Here is a 13,976-nt window from a genome sequence, read left to right as displayed (position 1 = left end):
GTCCAGCAACAAAACATCAAGCATACATTTCTGCCGAAGGAGAAATCTACATCCGGAACCGGACCTATATCTGAATGGCACCCCAATAAAAACAACAGAAACAACAAAAATACTAGTATTAACACTAGATAACAAACTCTCTTTTGTACCACATATAAAATCACTTAGGAAAAACTGCTTCCAAAAACTAAATATAATAAAAGTTCTAGCCAGCACAAAATGGGGTGCAGAATATTCTCCCTTAATTAAAATATATAGAGCAACAGTTCGTTCAAAATTAGATTATGGATGTGTGGTTTATGGGGCAGCAAGAAAGTCATACCTAAAATGCCTAGACTCCATACATCACCAAGGCATCAGACTGGCCCTGGGTGCTTTTCGCACATCCCCAGTACAAAGCGTGTATGTGGAGGCCCAGGAGCCCGCCCTAGAATACAGACGGTTGAAACTTACTCTTCAATATGCCATCAAACTCTGCGGAAACCCACTCAACCCTGCATATGAGGCCACTTTCTCCCCCTCATACACTCTTCTATACAATGCCAGACCAAACAACATACAACCCTTCAGTCAAAGAGTCAAACACCATCTCGATGAACTAAAAATAGAACCAAACAGCATAATCCTACCACACTCAAATACCCCTCCCCCGTGGAAACTCAAAAAAACCAAATATAATAATGGACATGTCCAAACTTCGGAAAATAAACACACATCCGAACGACTATCTAAAGAAATTTCTTGACATCAGAGAAAAATTTCACACCCACACACTACTTTTTACAGACGGCTCTAAAACAGAAAACCTAGTATCATCAGCAATAGTAACCACACAACATAAAGAAAAGGAAACACTCCCATTAAACAGTTCAAGCTATACAGCAGAAGCACACGCTCTACACACGGCAATAACATACATTGAACGATCAAATCTACAAAAACACTAATCTGCACAGACTCTCAGTCCTGTCTCCAAGAAATGGAAACATTGTCACTCCATCATCCAATCCTGAACGAAATACAAAAAAAACTAAAAGAACTTCACAACCAGAAGTACGACATCAGACTGTGCTGGATCCCAGGACATTGCGGCATTGAGGGAAATGAAAAAGCAGATCGTTTGGCAAAAGAAACAACAGGAGGAAAAGCCATAAACTGCAAACTACCACCATCAGATATAAAACAAACAACCACTACCTATATTAAAAATATGTGGCAAAAAGAGTGGGAAAAGCAAAAGCAGAACAAACTTTACAATATCCACCCTAACATACAAACACAACCACAGCTACCGTCTGGGAAGAGATTAGAACAAACGACATACGTATATAAGATGTCGCATTGGGCACACTCGACTGACACATAGACACCTGGTGAAAGGAGAACGACCACCAATATGTGAACAATGCAATACACAAATAACCATCGAACATGTATTGACAAAGTGTACTAAATATAACCGGGAACGACAAAGGCTTGCAATGCCAAATACAATGACAGAAAGTTTTAACAAAACCAAAACAGAAACTCATCAATTTTCTAAAAAATACAGGACTGATAGTACACATCTAGAACTCAACACAGAAAGGACAGTAGGCAAAGAACATTAATAAATAAACTGTACAACTTTTAGGTACCTATCCTGCCATGAGAATAACCAATGTGTAAACATGGCGTTAAACAACAAACAAACACAAATATTATTACATTTTATTCACCCAAAAGACTACAGACATTCGCACCTAGCCAAGAATGTAGTGTAGCCAGATCAGCAAGCTACATAGGTGGGTGGTGGAAGCTTGAGTGTCTGGACAGACATTAGAATTGTACTGGGCAAAAATGCCAATCATGGTAGAATTGCAAGGGGAAAACCAGTGCCAACCAGATCGAACAAAAAGGCTTGTCTCACATTTTCCAGAAACACCTTGATAATATCTGAGCCTTTATAATGTTCTGTGACTTCTGTGTCAAAACTGGAACATTTTGGAAGACCTGTGTTGTGTCCTGTTATCTGGCAAAAAGCAAATACGGAATAATGCCATCTGTCTAACAGTGGTTGTGTGATGGTGTCAGGATGCTTTGTGCTTCCGACCTGAGTGACTTGTGAACTGGTGAAACTGTATTCTGCTCTCTACCAGAAAATCCTGAACACCTAGTGACATATCTGTCAAAAAGAAGTGCAGTTGTGTTATGCAACAAAATAAAACATATAAAGCACAGCATGTGTTGTTGCCTAGTCAGATTTTGCATCAAATTTAGAAGTTCTTCTTGTTTAATACTTCAAATATTATACTTTTTTTTTCTAGGTACGTCGTTTTGAGCTGAAGTCTCCAGTGAAGACCATCGAAGACTTTATCAAGCGCTTCACCCCAAGCCGACTTACGTCGGGTTCTAACAGCAGCAGCTCATCCAGCCTGGCCACTAATCGGTCCTCAACACTGCGTGCCGGTTCCAGCATCCTGTCCTCACCATCGGCTGAGAATGCTCTTGTTAAGCTGGAAGAAGAGTGCCTCCAACAGGCCTTCAGCCCTGTGCCACCCGGCTATGAGCCAGCCAAGGCTTCTCCGTGGGACGAGGGTGAGCTGCGCTACGAGGCCGAATCTCCGGACGAGGCGGCTCTGGTGTACGCTGCTCGTGCCTACAAGTGCTCTCTCGTGGGCCGGCTAGCTGACCAGGTCACTGTTGAACTCCCACATTTGGGAAAGCTGAGCTTTGAGCTGCTGCATACACTGGGATTCGACTCAACCCGCAAGCGCATGTCTGTGGTAGTGCGCCACCCACTCACTGAGCAGATCACTGTTTATACCAAAGGAGCTGACTCGGTCATCATGGACCTCATCCGGCCACCTGCTTCAGGTAAGAGCTTAGCATCGTTTCAGATATTTCTGTTGTAATTCACATCACACAATGATTAATCGTTCCAGATGCAGGCTAATTAAAGAGTGTAAACTCGTACATTTAAGAAATAGTAGAATCTTTTAGTTTTGTTATGTCCAAGCCAAAGTCCAGACCTTGATCAATCTGAGATGCCATGGAATGACCTGAGGAGAGTTCTTCAGTTCATGCCAGAATTCCTTCTTCTCCTCATTGTGCAGATCAGATTAGCAGCTACAGGAAACAGAAAACATGGTTGCTGATCTATCTATCCATCCATCCATCCATTCATCCATCCATCTATGTATCCATCTATCTGTCTATCTTTGTATCCATCCATCCATCTATGTATTCATCTATCTATCTATCTATCTATCTATCTATCTATCTATCTATCTATCTATCTATCTATCTATCTATCTATCTATCTATCTATCTATCTATCTATCTATCTATCTATCTATCTATCTATCTAATCCATCCATCCATCTATCTATCTATTTGTCTATTCATCCACCCATCCATCCATCTATTCATCTATCAATCTATCTCTCCAGCCATCTATCTATTCATCCATCTGTTCATCCATCTATTCATCCATCTATTCATCTATCTCTCTGTCTGTTTGTCTGTTCGTCTGTCCATTCATCCATGCATTATACTGAACCCTATCTCTAATATGTTTTTATATACATATGAGGATAATATTATGGTGTTACAAATATTAGCAGTGCAGCCCACAACTTCTTTTTCTATTTGTATCAAGTTGAGAATCTAGCTTTAACTGAAGCCTTTTCTTTGGGTTAAAGAGTGTGAATTATACAGTGACGATTGGTGGGTGGGCAACTTTATATATTAGCTAACTAACCTTCCCCCTAAACTGTTGTTTTTACCTCATTTTTGGAGGGTCCCAGTAATTTGAACCATGGCTTAGCTGAAATGCAGTATCACTGTTTTATGTATTAGGGCTGTACAATAAAGGGATTTCTGTCCAGAGATATCACAACAGTTGATCTGAACATCAGGATGACCACTACAGGGCTCTAGACTAACTTTTTGCACTGGTTGCACTGGTGCGCCTAACTTTTTTTCTTAGGTGCACCAGCACAAAAGTTAGGTGCACCCTAATTTTCGACCGCATCGCATTTAACACCGCAGTTTTACAGGTTCACTTTTTTTTTTCGCTGTCCATATAGGCAATATTGACTTGTAAATGATTAACTAACAATATGGTCAACATGGCCTCGTCTGATGATCTGTTTGCTGCTGCCTGCCGCTGAAAGGCAGTGGGGAGAGGGGACACTTGGGCAAGGGGACACTTGGGCAGTGCATTTATTGGGGCACGTAATGTGTTTTATAGATGCATTGTGCTTTTCAGCCTTTAAATTCGAAATGTATTAGAACCAGTCACAAATACACTATTGCCGGCCATGGTCTTCCCATGGTCTTTACAGTTAATTATAGTATTATAGTGTAATTATAGTACACTATTATAAAAATTATAACAATAATAATAGAGTAAATGTGTGTATGTATGTGTCTATCTATTTATATGTGTGTGTATATTTAAAATTATATGTATATATATATATTTGTGTGTGTGTATGGGGCTCTAGAGTGTTAGTGTAATCTTAAATACAGTGCATTATATTATCGGCTTTACTGGATCTTTTACACAGATTCCCAAAATCACTTGCGGTGCACTTACTGCGGTACACTTATTCTAATATTTCACTGTCTTTTAGTTATTTTTATATTTTACTTAACGAAAATATTGTGGTGTTTTTACTTTCGCTATCGCCGCACTTTACCGCTAGCATTAGCCTATTGCTACTAGAGGGTCGGCTCACCACTGTCCGGGATGTTACAGGTCTCTTGCTGTGTGGTGATGGAGGTGTGGGAATAAAAGCACACGACAAGGTAGACTTCACTGTCTAGCTCCAGAAACCGAACTTTAATGCTGGGACTGTCCGGCGAGTCTCATATACAAAACTAAACCAACTGAACGTCGAAACGCACATGTATAAACCTAGTGCTGCATTCTGATTGGCTGAGCTGAATGTCGCTCACATATCGCCGCTACAATATTGTCCCGCCCTTCACTGTCTCTGATTGGTTTAGACCATGATTTGGGCCTGATGTGTGTCTGTTGTACCACAGGGAGACTTTCAGAGTAGCGGAGACTTTTTTCCCCTCGAACGGCTGGTCGCACCGGTGCGACCTCAGATTTTTTTTTGTCGCACCATTGAGAAATTAGGTCGCACTCTAGAGCCCTGCACTACATGACCCCCTGTCGATAGTGTGTGCAGTGTGGATACTTAAAAATACTTGTTAATTTGTCTTTTTCATTCAATATTTTTAAATTATGTAAAACTGGAATTGCAGTTGTCTATTTTACATGGATTACATACTTTTTTTTTTTGTCCAGTCTGGAATTGCAGTGTTTAAATAGTGCACATCTATTTGTATTCTGTCTGTATTTAGTTGCATTGTTACACTGTCCAGGTCCTCAACTAGTAAAGCTGCCATACACCATGATGCTTTCTCTATGTGACTTCACTGAGTGTGTTTACATGCACACTAATAATCTGATTAAATTTAGATTCTGGCACTAATCTGAGTATTGAAATCAGCATACAGATTGTATACTTGATTATAATATGATTAAGGCCATATCCTGGAGTTCGTCTTTTCTTTGTATCTAGTCACTTCCAATTCCCTATTACATTTCCTCCTCTGCTTGCATCACCCCACGCACCCCTCTCCGACACATACAGTTGCCGTACGCATCTTTGCACCAGCTGGCGGGGGATTTTTTTCACAGTCATATTGCTATGCCTTGTGTATTCTTCAGTACATGTGTCTGTGCCTTTACTGGACGTTAGATGTTGCAATTAGGGGAAACCCCATCTGACCTTTCTTCCCTCAGATACGGCCTTATTTACTCTGTTAGGTGCCCGGCCAGGCTGATGGCACCATTTACATTTTGGGCATTTAGCAGACACTTTTATCCAAAGCGACTTACAGTACTGTGACAGTATATTGTCTAAGCAATTGATGGTTAAGGGCCTTGCTCAAGGGCCCAACAGTGGCAACCTGGCAGTGGTGGGGCTTGAACCAGCGACCTTTCGATTACTAGTCCAGCACCTTAACCGCTAGGCTACAACTGCCCTGTGTCCAGCACCACTGGTAGCAACAAGATTCAAATTTAAGAGCCACCTGAGTTCCCACTACCTGGATTTCTGCTTAGTAATTGAGTTTGTTAGGTCGTGTATAGAAAGTATTTTGATTACTAACAGCTCTCTACAGCTGCACGTGTGAGAAAATGTTGAATCATGCTGCATTATAACAAAGGTTTATTTATGAATGGTCATGATTGATTACAGAATGTACAGTATAATGCTGTTTATCAAAACAATGCTGTTTTTGTCAGTGCTTCTATGCTATTGTCATTATAAGTTTAATAATTATTACTTGTTTGTTTAAGCAGCAGTGCTTATACCATCTCACCATTAAAATGTGCAATTAATCAGTTTCACTTCAGAGACGCTACTGAGAGACGACTGCATGAATCATGCAGAACAGGTTCCAGACATTAATCATCTAATAAATGAATGTGTAATCAAATATAAATATACAGCAGTTAGATTTATAACTAAACTAAATGATGAGCAGCCACATTACTTTCTCATTTGTAAATAGTGTTGATTGAAAACTATTCTGCACTGATCTTAATGCAAAATAACTTTTGCTGGTTTTGCTGTTTGTCGGGAAGTAGCTGTGCCATGTAACGTATTAAATGTTAATAATTACACAAATATTTTAGCCATTTAAATACTTTGCTAATTTTTAAAATATAAAAATGAGAAGAATAGCCGCTCAGGTGGCGCAGCGGTAAAAAGTACGCTAGCACACCAGAGTTGGGGTTTCGAATACATTGTATCGAATCTCAGCTCTGCCTTCCGACTGGGTTGGGCGGCAGCATGAACAATGATTGGCTGTTGTTCAGGGTTAGGGGTAAAAAGTCGGATCATAGGTCCTCATAACTGGTGCAACTGCAGCCCTTGCTGGCTGACTGATGGCGCCTGCACAGGGCTAAGGAATAATGCTGATGGGGGTGTGGCCCTCCGTACACAGTGCCCGTCAGTGTATGAACTCGACTTGTGCGGGTGAAAAATGCAGTCTGTACTGACTGTACATGTCGGAGGGGGCGTATGTCAGTTGAGAAGCGTCCTTAGTCAGCGGTGAAGGGTCGATTCAGTATAGAGGACACAATCAGGGTAATTGGACACGACTAGATTAGAAGGAGAAAATTGGGGGGGAAAATTATAAGAATAACAAGTCTTAATGATATTTATGATCATCTTATTGTTCTACTTTACTAGGACATTTATGTTATGCTGGTTTTTTTTTTTTTTTACACCGATCAGCCATAACATTAAAACCACCTCCTTGTTTCTACACTCACTGTCCATTTTACCAGCTCCACTTATCATATAGAAACACTTTGTACTTCTAAAATTACTGACTGTAGTCCACCTGTTTCTCTGCATGCTGTTCTTCAATGGTCAGGACCTTCACAGGAACACCACAGAGAAGTTATTATTTGGGTGGTGGGTCATTCTCAGCCCTGTGACACTGACATGGTGGTGGTGTGTTAGTGTGTGTTGTGCTGGTGTGAGTGGATCAGACACAGCAACCCTGAAGGAGTTTTTAAACACCTCACTGTCACTGCTGGACTGAGAATAGTCCACCAACCAAAAATATATCCAGCCAACAGTGCCCAGTGGGCAGCGTCCTGTGACCACTGATGAAGGTCTAGAAGATGACCAACTCAAACAGCAGCAATAGATGAGCGATCGTCTCTGACTTTACAAAGTGGACCAACCAGGTAGGAGTGTCTAATAGAGTGGACAGTGAGTGGACACGGTGTTTAAAAACTCCAGCAGCGCTGCTGTGTCTGATCCACTCGTACCAGCACAACACACACTAACACACCACCACCATGCCAGTGTCACTGCAGTGCTGAGAATGATCCACCACCTAAATAATACCTGCTCTGTGGTGTGTTACTATATACTATAGTTGTATACTATAGTATAATTGAATATTACTACATTAAATACAAAAGTATTTAAGTCATTTAAGCTAAGTAGAAAGTAAACAGCTTCACTACAGTCGTACAACCAACATCTTCAATCTCTTCTTATTACTGGAAAATCTGACAGCCAATCAAAAACATGTAGATTACAAATGTGTCATTTTGGTAGACTTACTTTGTCTAATCTGACATAAATAAAGAGCAGATTTTGTATAATGCTGCAGTCCATTAGAACTTTTTTCCTTGCAACTCTCGATAGTAAAAAAAAATGTATTCATGTATTACTGATTGTATTAAATTTACATTTTCTGCATTTAGCAGACGCCTTTTATCCAAAGCCACTTAGCAATTGAGGGTAACGGGCCTTGCTCAAGGGCCCAACAGTGGCAACCTGGCAGTGGTGGGTCTTAAACCTGTGACCTTCTGATTACTAGTCCAGTACCTTAACCACTAGGCTATGACTTGCCTATTGGTATTGCACTGAGGATAAATTGGTGCTTCTACTGCAGTGCTTCATCCCAGGATCCTATCGAATAGGTGGGGGTAGAAATGATCTGACATGGTACAAAGCCAGAGTATCTGAGGCTGCCAATAAGAAGCACTGTTATAAATTATCAGGTTGTTTGGTGGGAACCTGGGTTCAAATCTCACTGCTTTTCATGTTTTTGAGAAATTCATCAGTGTATTGCAGCTTTCTCCCAAAAACCAGCTGCTTTAATTTGGCATGTATAAGTGAGCGACTGGGTGACTGAGTGGCTGAGTGGGTGCTTGTTACTGTCCCAATACATAAAATATCTGCCAAATGTCACATGTTAAGATATTGTTGTGCCAGGAGCTTGTTTATGGCTTTCGAAAGTGGCTGATTGTGGTGAAGTGTTAGGGGACATATAACCAAATATTATAACACCTTGTTGGACAGAGTAGTAGCATGTGTGTGTACAGTCACACAAAACATTGATATTTGAACAGTGCGATGACACACTTCTAAGTTACATGTATATGTCAGCTTTTTAACTTTAACTGTAGTCTTATGCCAAGTTCACTACATGACTTTCCAAGTCGTCAGGTCGCTGTACAGTTCACACTACACGACTGGATCTCTTGTAATCGGGAGTCTTTCAAGTCGGTGTGTATTTCACACTACACGATAGGGGGTTTCACACTACATGATCAATCACCAACTGGAATCACAGGCGAGTTTTTCTGGTCTCCCAAACTACTTTTTGTCACTAAAACAAATGCGAGAAGTGACGAGGGGTTTAATGATACCACATCCAAAAATGCACGTCAGCAAGTAGCGAGCGATCAAAGTTTGTGTGCTGATGTGCAGCGTAAAATGAAGTAGGAAAAATAGGAACAGCATGGATTGTTCTGTAGTGCGCTGGAAGTTAATAAATATTTTTTTGCAGTGCAACGTTGGTGTTATGTTTTGTAGAGAACGATAAGGTCAGAAATACTGTAAAACTTGTGTGTGTACCGATGTATTCTGACAAACTATATTACGCCCCTGTCCCACCTTTTTACAACTCCTCCCCTGTGTTTCCCCAAACACCGTATCTTGTGTTCTCATTGGCTGTTCAACATAGCACTCATTGCCAGTTGGGCAACTCTGATTCAGATATTTGACAAGCTAGATGTCTCACTTCAGCTCGAGCCGCTCGAATCGAGTTGTTGGGTAGTTCACACATAGCGATTAAGAGCCGAGTTTCGATCGCCGAGCAAACACAGAGTTGCTCCAGAGTCGGCAAATCTAGCAGTCGGCGAGCGAAAATCAGGGCAAAAATCGTGTAGTGTGAACTAGGCATTAGATGATCCTATGAATGTGCCATTAGACTACAGTCCACTGCAGGGTGGATCCTCTCAAGTTAGAGGCTACACAATGACCCCTTTTAGAAAGTGAGGGGGGAAAAAAGCCAGGCCTTCCTAATGCCAGTACACGTGAAGGGAGTGGCACTGCCTGCCAGAAGCTCATGTCTTTTTGAAGTTTGGAACCAAATTATGTAACCCTGTCCAGCCCAACTGTCCATAATAATTTGGAAAAACAAACATGACACATTTTTTGGAGCCCAACCTGTTCCTCCTGTTGTTGCATAACAGGGCAGGGAGACTAGGAATGTTCCAACCAATATTTTTAACACAAATGGCTTAAAGTCAAAGAAAATGATCCTCTGTTGATTATCCTGCTGTGCTTATTTTATTTTTGCATACAGCAATGTACAGCATTGATCCTAAAACAGTTTAGCAGTAGTATGTTTAGCAGTATACTTTTAATAAGTTAATACAATGTTAAATACTATGAAAATACTATGTACTATAATACTATGAATACTTCATGTACTCTTTGATTGTTTGGGATGGTGAATCATTTTTTTAGATGTCAATCTATCAAGGGTTGGTGGTGTTTTGCTCTGGTCATGTGGTCACTACCAAGACTTGAATATAAGCAATTAAATGTTTTACTATTCTCTCAAAATAGCTTTTTGCTCTCATGAGACTGGGTAATCATTCCTCTACACTCACTGTCCATTTTATCAGCTCCACTTACCATATAGAAGCACTTTGTAGTTCAACAATTACTGACTAGTCCATCTGTTAGCCCCCTTTCATGCTGTTCAACGGTCAGACCCCCCACAGGACCACCACAGAGCAGGTATTATTTGGGTGGTGGATCATTCTCAGCACTGTAGTGAAACTGACATGGTGGTGGTGTGTTAGTGTGTGTTGTGCTGGTATGAGTGGATCAGACACAGCAGCGCTGCTGGAGTTTTTAAACACCTCACCGTCACTGCTGGACTGAGAATAGTCCACCAACCAAAAATATCCAGCCAACAGCGCCCCGTGGGCAGCATCCTGTGACCACTGATGAAGGTCTAGAAGATGACCAACTCAAACAGCAGCAGTAGATGAGTGACCATCTCTGACTTTACATCTACAAGATGGACCAACTAGGGTCTAATAGAGTGGACATTGTGTGGACACGGTATTAAACAACTCCAGCAGCGCTGCTGTGTTTGATCCACTCATACCAGCACAACACACACTAACACACCACCACCATGCCATTGTCACTGCAATGCTGAGAATAACCCACCTTTCAAATAATACCTGCTCTGTGGTTGCCATAACATACTTGAGTGAATGAGAATGGCACTAAGGGTGCACTGATGTGTCCCACCAATGGCTAGGCTCACATAACACCATGAACCTTCTGTATTTGTGAGCTCTGTCTGGGATTCAAAGCCCTGTTACCAGCAGTTCGGCTCTCCTACCATAACGCCACCATTCTTTTATATATTTGGTTTGCATCATATTTATATTTCTTGTCAACAGCTGCGACCATATCGTCTGGTATAAAATTGGTTCATAATGTTAATTAAACCAATTCATGGTCCCAGCTTGTTCCCAGAGTTTACATTTTGCTGACATTCAAACCTTAGGTGGGGGATAAAAGTAAAAGTGTCATCCTACAGGTACTTGTGTATTTGGCTGGATTGCAGGCTTTTGTTTAAAATGCATATTAAGAACCTAGTGAAGTATTTAAAGATTAATGATGGGTTTATATTATTATAACAGTATCTCTTTGAGCTTAGCTGCTCTAAAACACTCATACAGGCTACAATTTTTGGTGTTTTAGATTATGGGGGATATTATTTACATTCATGCTGTTTTCTCTATAATCCGCTGCTTAGATCCTGTGAATCAAGTCAAGTCAAGTCAAGTCAACTTTATTTATATAGCGCTTTTTACAATAGACATTGTCTCAAAGCAACTTTACAAAATCCAGGACCAACAGATACAAAAACCCCTGTTGAGCAAGCCGAGGGCGACTGTGGCAAGGAAAAACTCCCTGAAAATTACAGGAAGAAACCTTGAGAGGAACCAGACTCAGCAGGGCCCATCCTTCATGGGTGGCCTGGAGGATACTTTAAATAAATACACGATTTACACAAATCATACAAACACAGAATTAAATGATCTAAAAGTCATAACTGGTAATAAATAGATAAATAAACAATTAAATAATAATAGAGTTGTTATCCACTCTAGTCTTCAATAAAGTCTGTAGTGATTTCTTGTCGTTGCAATTACTCCAGACCAGTCACATCTGACAGGAGCAGCATCGTTGTCCCGGCAGTCTCGACTTCAATCCTTAACCTCGGCGGGTAAACAGGTTTCCATCAGAATGCCCTCGGGGTAAAACAACAGAGAATGTAGTTAATAATGTACAATGCTAGTTGACAAACAGTTTTACAGAGAGTTTTAGACTCCGGCAGCCCTAATTATTACAGCATAACTAAAAGGGAGAGCAAGCAGGTAACAAGGTCATGAAGGTTTTCACAGGACATCAGCGCCCATCTCCCCACCGTCACCAAACCTGAGTGATCGGACAAGAGAGGCAGAACGACAGCAACCCAACATCCCTGATCACCACAAGTTTCTATGACCAAGAACCCCCAAGCTCTGCGCCTTTGTCTATACTAATCAAAAGCCTGAGAAAATAAATATGTTTTCAGTCTAGACTTAAACATTGAGACTGTGTCCGAATCCCGAATAGAGGCAGGAAGATTATTCCAGAGTTGTGGAGCTTTGTAGGAAAACGCTCTTCCACCAGCCGTGATCTTTTTAATTTTAGGAACTATAAGTAACCCTGCATCTTGTGAACGAAGTGGACGTGCTGGGTTGTAGTAATTAATAAGCTCACTCAGATACTGTGGAGCCAGACCATGTAGCGCTTTATAAGTTAGTAAAAGTATTTTGTAATCAATGCGAAATTTAACTGGCAGCCAGTGTAGAGATGATAGAACAGGAGTAATATGGTCAAATTTTTTAGTTCTAGTTAGCACTCGAGCTGCTGCATTTTGAACTAACTGGAGTTTGTTTAAGGATCTACCAGAGCATCCAGTTAGAAGAGCATTACAATAATCTAACCGAGAAGTTATAAACGCATGGATCAGTTTTTCGGCGTCATTAACAGATAGTATATTTCTTATTTTAGAAATGTTACGCAAATGATAGAAAGCAACTCTAGTAATATTATTAACGTGTGTATCAAATGAGAGATCTGAATCTATTGTGACACCTAAGTTTTTTACATCTGGGCTGGGAGTAACAGAGAACGTGTTTAAGTTTAGCACCAGGTTAGACAATTTGTCTCTTGCAGCTTTAGAGCCAACAAGTAAAACCTCTGTTTTATCTGAATTAAGTAAAAGAAAGTTACACGACATCCAGTTTTTTATGTCGTTTACACAATCTTCTATCTTACTGATTGTGTCAGTATCATTTGGTTTGGCTGATATATACAGCTGTGTGTCATCTGCATAGCAGTGAAAGTTTATGCCATGTTTATGAATAATTTCACCTAGTGGAAGCATATAGAGTGTAAATAATAGCGGTCCCAGTACCGACCCCTGTGGAACACCATACTTTACTTTTGTAGTTTCCGAGCATTTATTATTTACATAAACGAATTGAGAGCGGTCAGTCAGATATGATTTAAACCAAGAGAGTGCGAGTCCTTTAACACCTACTGTATTTTCTAGCCTCTCCAGTAAAATGTTATGATCGACCGTATCAAACGCTGCACTAAGATCTAATAGAACAAGAAAAGAGACACATCCATTATCAGAAGACATTAACAACTCGTTAACTACTCTAATTAATGCGGTTTCGGTACTATGATTGGGTCTAAATCCTGATTGAAATTTTTCATGAATACAATTTTCATTCAAATAAGAACATAACTGTTTGGAAACGACTTTTTCTAATATCTTTGAGACAAAAGGAAGGTTTGAAATTGGCCTATAATTAGCTAGTACATGTGGATCAAGATTAGGTTTTTTAATCAGGGGTTTAATAACAGCACTTTTAAACAATTTAGGTACATATCCAAGGCTAAGGGATGCATTGATTAATGTAAGCAGGGGCTCTACAATAGCTGGGAGTAAATCTTTAAGTAAACGAGTTGGAACAGGATCGAGTATACACGATGATGACTTCGATG

At 40.4% G+C, this 13,976-nt stretch overlaps 1 protein-coding gene across 1 annotated transcript in view; it reads left to right on the top strand.

Moving 5' to 3' along the window:
- Nucleotides 1–13,976, top strand: part of atp10a (ATPase phospholipid transporting 10A) — a 98,817-nt gene that overhangs the window by 40,534 nt on the left and 44,307 nt on the right. The window contains exon 10 of the mRNA XM_062998152.1: nt 2,307–2,856. Coding sequence (XP_062854222.1) covers nt 2,307–2,856 — 550 coding nt within the window. The remainder of the gene's footprint in view (nt 1–2,306; nt 2,857–13,976) is intronic.

The sequence above is a fragment of the Trichomycterus rosablanca genome, chromosome 6 (assembly GCF_030014385.1).
Source record: "Trichomycterus rosablanca isolate fTriRos1 chromosome 6, fTriRos1.hap1, whole genome shotgun sequence".
NCBI lineage: Eukaryota > Metazoa > Chordata > Actinopteri > Siluriformes > Trichomycteridae > Trichomycterus > Trichomycterus rosablanca.
The sequence above is the reverse complement of the archived record's forward strand: the minus strand, read 5'-3'. Positions and strand labels throughout refer to the sequence as shown.